The 9857-nt window shown below is 41.7% G+C and overlaps 1 protein-coding gene across 1 annotated transcript; it reads left to right on the forward strand.

The window, feature by feature from the left end:
* The first annotated feature begins 580 nt into the window (after positions 1 to 580).
* Positions 581 to 6545, forward strand: LOC111159160 (C-C motif chemokine receptor 8). Its single transcript, XM_022521592.1, has 2 exons — positions 581 to 616; positions 5448 to 6545. Exon 2 carries the CDS (start codon positions 5478 to 5480, stop codon positions 6543 to 6545), a length of 1068 nt encoding a protein of 355 aa, XP_022377300.1. The 5' UTR covers positions 581 to 616; positions 5448 to 5477.
* The last annotated feature ends 3312 nt before the right edge of the window (positions 6546 to 9857 follow it).

A 9857-nucleotide genomic window follows, 5' to 3' on the forward strand; every position in this document is an offset into this window, starting at 1 on the left:
TGATCCCAGGGTCCTGGAATCGAGCCCGGCATCGGGCTCTCTGCTCAGCAGGAAGCCTGCTTCCTCCTCTCTCTCTGCCTGCTTCTCTGCCTACTTGTGATCTCCGTCTGTCAAATAAATAACTAAAATCTTTAGAAAAAAAAAAAAAACCTTAAAAAAATTACCAATCTTCTTTCCAAAAGAAAGTTGCTGAACTGTCTTCCAAAGTAGTGGTACAATTTTGCATTCCCACCAGCAATAAATGAAAGTTCCTCCTACTCTGCATCCTCTCCAGCATTTGGTGTTGTCAGTGTTTTGGACTTTAGCCATTTTAATAATCAGGCAGTGATATTTCTCTGTTGTTTTAATTTACGATTCCCTAATGACAATGATAAGGTGGCGAGCATATTTTCATATGCTCATTTGCCATCTGTATGTCTTCTTGGGTGAGAACAATTTTTTAAGACTTTTTAAATAACTGTGGGATGGTAGATCCACCCCTATTCTGCCACTCACCACAAATAGATAAGATACCACCCTCGAGTGAGGAGCTCTTGCTCACTGGGCTGCAGACACAGAGGGACAGATTCTGAGAAGAATTAACACTGAAATCTCCAGAACAAAGGCTCTAATTAAGGTATGTATTCATTAGCATCCTTGGGGAAGAAGGATAGAAGTAGGCAGGAACACTTTTATGTCCTTGGGAAAAAAGCAAAGGGAAGGCAAATATTTCAGAAACCTGGCAGAAGAGTTGAATAAATATAGATATTTTTTAATCTTTGCTTGTCCTGAGTGCACAAACCTGCAGATGTCTTGGTGGCCAGTCCTGGCTCTGACAGAGGAAAGCAAGCCATGCCATTTTCTCTGCAGGACGCTAGGAGGGAGTGAAAGCTCTTACAAGAGTGCAAAGTTTGTTAAGAAAATACCTCTTATCACCAGGCATCTAAGAGGAGTCTGTCCTTGGGCTGGTTACAAGGCTTCTATCAGACAAACCGTTACACAGCTACAAGGTAGTCGAGAACTTGAAAGTCAGGTGGCTCAACTTCTAAAAGATTGGTTTGTTTTTGCTCTCCTCACAAAAACAGCTAAATATGGAAGAGGAAAAAGGGTTCAGAGCAGAAGTAATTTCGAGTCCTGGCTCTATGGCCTCCCTCTCTGTAACTTTAGTCAATGGACTTACAGTCTCTGGGATTCAGATTCAACCCTAATTCCAGAAACAGAAAGGAGGTATGAGGACCTGCTTCCCAGGGATTCAAGAGAAATGAATGAAAGAATGCATCTAAAACACCTTGTCCGCTGTAATAAATGATGGACATCCTTAATACTTCACATAGACTTTACTGATGAGAGAGCATGGAGGAAGAATGGGTTAGGGGTGAGCAGGAAGGATCTGGGGAAGGAATGAGTTGAGGACAACCCCTTATTCTAGGATATTAGGAGAGCAGAACAGAAGGAAGGCAAACTGAAAATTATTTTTTTTAAACAACTGTCAGACAAGTAGGAAGGAAGATGTAGGAGGAGAGACTATTGTTTTGAGAGATACTAGCCACAAAAAAAAAAAAAAAAACAACAAAAAAACCCCACGTCCATACTTCAGAAACTATGTTTTTAAACCCATTTTGGGTACAAACTTAAATAAAATTAATAACTTTAAAAATGGCTAACTTGCTAGGCATTTCCAATTAGACAAAGAAAGATGGCCTAGTGGACAAGGGCATCTGAACGTTCAGCAACCAAACACATTGGAAAAATAGTGTCCAAATTGGAAGTGTCTTGAATGTAAATATCAATCGGAGAATTATCATGTTGTAATTGTTGTGTCTTCCTTCACATAAATAGAGCATATGTTTCCTTTTTAATCGTGTCCTCACTGATGACCTTCAACAAAGTTTTATAATATTTCACATAACCGAACAGCAGTTTCTATCATGTTTGTCCTTAGAAATCTTAGCAGTTTTTGTTGCTAGGATGATTGGGATCCTTTATTTCTATTGCATTTTTAAAGGAATTATTTATGGTGCTTCTAAAAGCAGTGAAAAGAATAATCTGAACTCTTTAGAAGACGTGGCTGTATTTTTCAAACAACAGCGTGGGGAGAAGAAAAGCAAGATACAAAAAGAGAGACGTGACAACCATTTGTGTGGGTCAAAAGTGAGCACAAAACAATATTATATATTATTTAAGGGTACAGTTAACTATGTAAAAGTACAGGGGGAAACTGGAATGAACCATATCCGACTGGTTTCAGTAGTTGCTTCTGGGGCGTGGGGATCAGTTGGGTAGTTAAAGAGAACCTTGGCTTCATCTGTATTGCGTTAGAAAGACAGGAAGACAGGGGAAGAAAGAAAAAAGAACCAAAAGCAAATCTGACACTGTGTTAGCAATTGCTAATTCTGGGTGGCGGAACTATAAGTATTTAAATTGTCTTCAAAAATTTTGGCTTTTCTTGTTCCACCCAGTCCCCCATGTATTGGTGAGCTGGGGCAGTTTTCAATTTTTTTTTTTTTTAAACCTGTTCTTTTTTTTTTTTCTTCAAGATTTCATTTATTTATTTGAGAGAGAGACAGTGAGAGAGATCATGAGCAAGGAGAAGGTCAGAGGGAGAAGTAGACTCCCCATGGAGCTGGGAGCCTGATGCGGGACTCGATCCCTGGACTCCGGGATTATGACCTGAGCCGAAGGCAGTCGTCCAACCAACTAAGCCACCCAGGCGTCCCAGTTTTCAACTTTTATGAGACTGACGCGCTGCCTACTACGCTATGGAGGCACCTCAGTTTTCAATTTTTTAAAACATGTTAATAGACCTCACTGTTTAGAGAAGCTTTATGTTTACCGGAAATTTGGATGGAAATTACAAACAGTTCCCATATATGTTCCTCCCCCTACCCTGGACTCCTTGGTCTGTTTCCACTGCCGTAACAATATACCATATGCCTGGTGGCTCAAATGACAGAAATGTACTTTCTCACAGGTCTGGAGGCTAGAAGTCTAAGGTCAAGGTGCTGACGTGTTGGGTTCCTGATAAGTGCTCCTTCCTGGCTTGCAGACAGTCACTTTCTCAATTTGTCCCCCTATGACTCTCTCTCTGGGCATGTACTGAGAGAGAGAGAGAGAGAGAGGTCTTTGGTATCTCTTGCTCTTCTTAAAAGAACACCAGTCCCATCAGATCAGGACCTCACCCTCACAACATCATTTAACCTCAATTACCTCCTGAAGCCCTATCTCCAAATATCATCACAGTAAGAATTAGAGCTTCAATCTATGGGCACACAATTCAGTCTTTAACATCCTGACCTAACATCCCGACATCTGGCTTCCCAAAATTCATGTCTTCAAAGTATTACGTACATGTACTCCATTTCAACAGCTCCCAAAGTCTTAACCCATTCCAGCACCAATTCCAGATCCAAAATCTTACCTGGGTATCATCTAAACCGGGTATTAGTGAGATCTGAGATATGATTCATCCTGAGGCTGAATTCCTTTCCCGCTGTAAGCCTGTGAAACCAGACAAATTATGCATTCGAAAATACAGCAGTGGGGCAGGCATAGGACAGACATTCCCATTCTGCAGGGAACAAACCAGAAAGAATGGAGGGGTGGTGGGTCCCAGGCAAGCCTCAAAGCTAACAAGGCAAATTCAACTAGGTTGTCAAGGATAATCTTTTTTGTCCAGGTGCTCTGCCCTCTGGGCCCACTAGGTGACAGCATCACCTTAGAGTCCCAGGCGGGAGCCCCACCCGCACAGCCCCAGAGCGGCTGGGCCTCCTGCGGGAAGGGGAGGGAACAGTCTTGCCCATTGCACCTGTGCGGAGAGTGCCTTCTGTAATGTATTCTGTCATTCCTTCGTTTACTTGAAGGATAAAATGTACTCACAGGCTCTATATAGCTCTATTGTCTCTATATAGGCTCTATATAGCTCTATTGTCCCATCTTGTAGAATCCTAGAAGTTCAAATGCGTTGGTTTATTTTGTCCTGTCTCTGCAGCTTTGGGCCAAACCGGCAGCGTCTCTATCCCTAGCTTCTGTTGAACCGGCTCCATGGGTGGGGCGCCTGGGTAGCTTAGTGGGTTAAAGCCTCTGACTTCCGCCCACTCAGGTCTGGCCACATCTTGGGCGTACTCTCCAGAAACGCTTCCTCATTTCTGTGGTTTGGACAGGCTTCCAAATCTTCGAGTTCTGATTCCTTTTTGTGTAACGATTCCTTCAACTTACCTCTCTACTCTAGCATTTTACAGTTATTGGCACAGAGAAGCCTCTTAACGCTTAGCTTAGGAATACCCCAGCCAAATACCCAATCTTCCGCAAAACACTAGAAACAATTCAGCCAAGTTCTCTGCCACTTAGAGCAAGAATCTAATTCCTCCACTTCTAATAACATGTTCCTCATTTCTGCCGGAGACCTCGCCTTTAACATCCGTATTTCCGCCCCCATTCTGTCCACGATGATACCTGTATTCTCCCAGACCACGGAAGCTCTCTTTCCAGCCCTCTCTGCGTCCGGAGCCCTCAGCATAATCACTTTCACCATCCACATCGCCACCAACAGTGTCTTCAAGGCAACCTCGGGTTTTTCTAGCGTGTGGAAAGGATTCTCCATCCATTCCCACTTCCAAAGCCACTTAGGTATTTGCTGTAACGGTATCCACTCGTCAGTATCAGGCTGCCATAATGAAAAGCCAGACAAAAGAAATTAATTTTGTCACTGTCCTGGAAGCTAGAGGTCCAAGATCAGGGTGCCAACAGGGCCGGTTTCTGGTGAGACCTCTCTTCCTGGCTTGCAGCCATCCATCTTCTTGCTGTGAACTCCTTGGTCTTTTCCCTGTGCATGCAGAGAGAGAAAAAGAGAGAGAGCGAGAGAGCAAGCTTGCAAGCTTGGGTGACTCTTCTTCTTAAAAGGACACCAGGCCTAAGGATTGGAACCCCACCCTTATGATATATTTAACTATACTTACCTCTTTACTGGCTCATCTCCAAATATGGTGACATAGGTGGTGTCTTGGTCAGCTTGGGCTGCTATAACAGAATAACAGAGACTGGATGGTTTATAAACAACTGGAATTTAATTCTCACTATTCTAGAGTCTGGGGAGTCCAAAATCAGGGTGCCAGCAGGCTCTGGTGAGAACCCTGTTCCAGGTTGCAGAGAGCCGACTTCTCCTTATAACCTCTCATGGCTGTGAGCAGAGAGAAGAAACAAGCTCTCTTGTGATTCTTATAAGGGCACTCATTGTATTCATGAGGGCTCTACCCTCCTGTGACCTCATTTAACCCAATTACTTCCCAAAGAACCCACTGCTTAATACCATCACAAGGTGGGGTAAATTCATTTAAAATGAATTTTGGGAGAACACAAGCGTTCAGCCTATTACAGGGCTTTAGGGCTTCAGCATATGAATGGGGGGAGGCAGTTAGAATTCAATCTATATTTTTAAATAAAAATATTTTTAAGGAATGAATCTCTCTTAGGTGTCCCTCTGACCTGGTCCTCCTGCTTTGATGGATTATACACTGGAGCCCAATGTGACGACGGTAACCGACTACTACTATCCTGACATCATGTCAAGCCCCTGCGATGGGGAACTGATCCAAAGAGACAGCAAGTTGCTTCTTGCTGTCTTTTACTGTGTCTTGTTTGTATTTGGTCTTCTGGGAAACATCCTGGTCATCCTTGTCCTTGTAGCCGGCAAGAAGCTGAGGAGCATCACCGACGTATACCTCTTGAACTTGGTCCTGTCTGACTTGCTTTTTGTCTTCTCCTTCCCCTTCCAGACCCACTACCAGCTGGACCAGTGGGTGTTTGGGACTGTGATGTGCAAGGTGGTCTCTGGTTTTTATTACATTGGCTTCTTCAGCAGCATGTTCTTTATCACCCTCATGAGTGTGGACAGGTACCTGGCAATCGTCCATGCGGTCTATGCTATGAAAGTGAGGACAGCCAGGATGGGCATAGCCCTGAGTCTGGCCGTGTGGTTGATTGCTATCATGGCCACCAGCCCATTACTAGTGGTGTACCAAGTGGCCTCTGAAGATGGCATTCTACAGTGTTATTCATCTTACAATCAACAGACTCTGAAGTGGAAGATCTTCATCCACTTTGAAATGAATATCTTAGGTCTGTTGATCCCATTCACCATCCTTATGTTCTGCTACATTAGCATTCTGCACCAGCTGAAGAGCTGCCAAAATCACAACAAGACCAAGGCCATCAAATTGGTGCTCATTGTGGTGATCGCATCTTTACTCTTCTGGGTCCCATTCAATGTGGTCCTCTTCCTCACTTCCCTGCTCAACATGAACATCTTGGATGGATGTGTCCTGAGCCAGCGACTGATTTATGCCACTCATGTCACAGAAACCATTTCCTTCACTCACTGCTGTGTGAACCCTGTGATCTATGCTTTCATGGGTGAGAAATTCAAGAAACACCTCTCAGAAATATTCCAGAAGATTTCCAATTATGGCCTCCTCTTTGTAGGAAGACAAATACCTAGGGAGGGCTGGGAAAGACCTCCCTCCTCCTGTCAGCACCCCTCCCGCTCCTCCAGCACAGACTACATTTTGTGACGGGGGGTGTTTCTTTTAGGACACAAAAATGATTTACACTGGAGTCTGAGGTTACTTGAAGGGATACTCTTAGAAATGTGGTTACAGACACAAGGCATATTTAATGACGGCTAATGAACTGTTATTGCAAATTAATCTTCTCAGCTTTCAAAGATTTTGTTACTATTTTCTGGAAATAGTCTATATATCTCACTATTTAGTATAACGCTAGCTTTGGGATTTGTTTCTTAGTTTTGTAGTGCCTTTATCATATCTCAATTGAAATTTTATCAAATGCTTTTTCACATCTATTTAGGTGATCATATAGCTTTCTTTCCTCTATCATTCTGTTAATTTGGTAAACTACATCGTCTGATTTTCTTATTTTAAATCAACTTGTATTTTCCCTGGGAAAAAATGACCTCTTGTTCATGATCATTTTAATAAATAATTGGATTCTTGGAAAATTCATATCTGTGTTTATGAGAAATATTACCCTGTAATTTTCCTTTTAAAAACATGGTCAAACATGGCAGGGTATCCACTATCACCACTGCCATTCAATGTAGTACTAGAAGTCCTAGCCTCAGCAATCAGATAACAAAGAGAAATAAAAGGCATCCGAGGGACACCTGGGTGGCTCAGTTGGTTGGACGACTGCCTTCGGCTCAGGTCATGATCCTGGAGTCCCGGGATCAAGTCCTGCATCTGGCTCCCAGCTCCACGGGGAGTCTGCTTCTCCCTCTGACCTTCTCCTCGCTCATGCTCTCTCTCACTGCCTCTCTCTCAAGTAAATAAATAAAATCTTAAAAAAAACAAAAGACATCCAAAATTGGCAAAGAAGTCAAGCTCTCATTCTCTGCAGATGACATGGATACTCTAAGTGGAAAATCCAACAGACTCCACCCCAAAATTACTAGAACTCATACAGGGATTCAGCAATTTGGCAGGATATAAAATCAGTGCCCAGAAATTAGTTGCATTTCTATACACTAACAATGAGACAGAAGGAAGAGAAATTAAAGAGTTGATCTCATTTATAGCTGCACCAAAAACCATGAGACCTAGGAATAAACCTAACCAAAGTCATAAAGGATTTGTACTGTAAAAACTATAGAACACTTACAAAAGAAATTGAGGAAGACACAAAGAGATGGAGAAACATTCCATGCTCATGGATTGGAAGAACAAATATTGTTAAAATGTCTATGCTACCTAGGGCAATCTATACATCCAATGCAATCCCTATCAAAATACCATCAACTAAATAAATAATCCTAAAATCCATATGGAACCAGAAAAGACTCTGAATAGCCAAAGGAATGTAGAAAAAAGAAAGATGAATCTGGTGGCATCACAGTTCTGGACTTTAAGCTCCATTACAAAGCTGTCATCATCAAGACAGTATGGTACTGGCACAAAAACAGACACATAGATCAATGGAACAGAATAGAGAGCCCAGAAATGGACTTCCAACTCTATGGTCAACTAATCTGTGGCAAAACAGGAAAGAATATCTAATGGAAAAAAGACTGTCTCTTCAACAAATGGTGTTGGGAAAATTGGACAGCCACATGCAGAAGAATGAAACTGGACCATTTCCTTACACCAAACACAAAAATAGACTCAAAATGGATGAAATACCTCAATGTGAGTCAGGAATCCATCCTAGAAGAGAACACAGGCAGCAACCTCAGTGACTTGGTGGCAGCAACTTCTTGCTAGACCCATCTCCAAAGGCAAGGGAAACAAAGGCAAAAATGAATTATTGGGACTTCATCAAGATAAAAAGCTTTTGCATAGCAAAGGAAACAGTCGGGGGAAAAAGAAAGACAACCAACAGAATGGGAGAAGATATCCCAAATGTCTTATCAGATAAAGGGCTAGTATCCAAAATCTGTAAGAAACTTATCAAACTCAACACCCAAAGAAGAACTAACCTAGTCAAGAAATGGGCAGAAGACATGAACAGTTCTCAAAGAAGACATCCAAATAGCCAATAAGACACATGCAAAAATGTTCCATATCACTTGGCATCAGGGAAATACAAATCCAAATCACAATGAGATACCACCTCACATCAGTCAGAGTGACTAAAATGAACAGGTCAGGAAATGACAGATGTTGGTGAGGTTGCAGAGAAAGGGGAACCCTCTTACACTGTTGGTGGGAATGCAAGCTGGTGTAGCCACTCCGGAAAACAGTGTGGAGGTTCCTCAAAAAGTTGAAAATAGAGCTACTTTACAACCCATCAATCACACTACCAGGTATTTACCCTAAAGATACAAATGTAGTGATCCAAAGGGACACATGCACCCGAATGTTTATAGCAGTAGTGTCCACAATAGCCAAACTATGGAAAGAGCCCAGATGTCCATCCGTAGATGAATGGATAAAGAAGATGTGATATATATATATATATATATATACATACATACATATACTCAGCAGTTAAAAAAAACAAAAATACAAAAATGAAATCTGGCCATTTGCAATGACCTGGATGGAACTAGAAAATATTATGCTAAGTGAGATAAATCAATCAGAGAAAGAGAATTATCATATGATCTCACTCATACATGGAATTTAAGAAACAAAACAAAAGATCATAGGGGAAGAGAAGAAAAAATAAAATAAGATGAATTCAGAGGGAGAAAAACCGTAAGAGACTCTTAATCATAGGAAACAAACTGAGGGTTGCTGGAGGGGAGGAAGGTGAAGGGATGGGGTCACTGGGTGATGGACATTAAGAAGGGCACATTATGTAATGAGTGCTGGGTGTTATATAAGACTGATGAATCACTGACTTCTACCTCTGAAACTAATAATACATTAAATGTTAATTAATTGGGGATGCCTGGATGGTTCAGTCAGTTAAGGGTCTGCCTTCAGCTCACGTCATGATCCCAGAGTCCTAGAATTGAGTCCCACGTCAGCCTTCTTGCTCAGGAGGGAGCCTGCTTCTCCCTCTGCTTGCAGCTGCCCTTACTTGTGTTCTCTCTCTCTGACAAATAAATAAGTAAAATCTTTTTTAAAATGTTAATTAATTGAATTTAAGTAAAAAGGAAAAAAAATTTTTTTAAAGTAAAATGTCCTGGTCAGATCTGCAACAACATGGATGGACCTAGATGTACTATGCTAAGTGAAGTAAGTCATAGATAGAAAAACAGATACCATGTGATTTCACTTGTATGTGAAATTTTTTTTAAATAAAGAATAAATGAATAAATAAAGATTTTATTCATTTATTTGAGAGAGAGAGCATGAGAGGGAAGAAGGTCAGAAGGAGAAGCAGACTTCCATGGAGCTGGGAGCCCGATGCGGGACTCAATC

This window comes from Enhydra lutris, unplaced genomic scaffold (genome assembly GCF_002288905.1).
Source record: "Enhydra lutris kenyoni isolate GAN:26980312 unplaced genomic scaffold, ASM228890v2 scaffoldscaffold66, whole genome shotgun sequence".
In the NCBI taxonomy this organism is placed as follows: domain Eukaryota; kingdom Metazoa; phylum Chordata; class Mammalia; order Carnivora; family Mustelidae; genus Enhydra; species Enhydra lutris.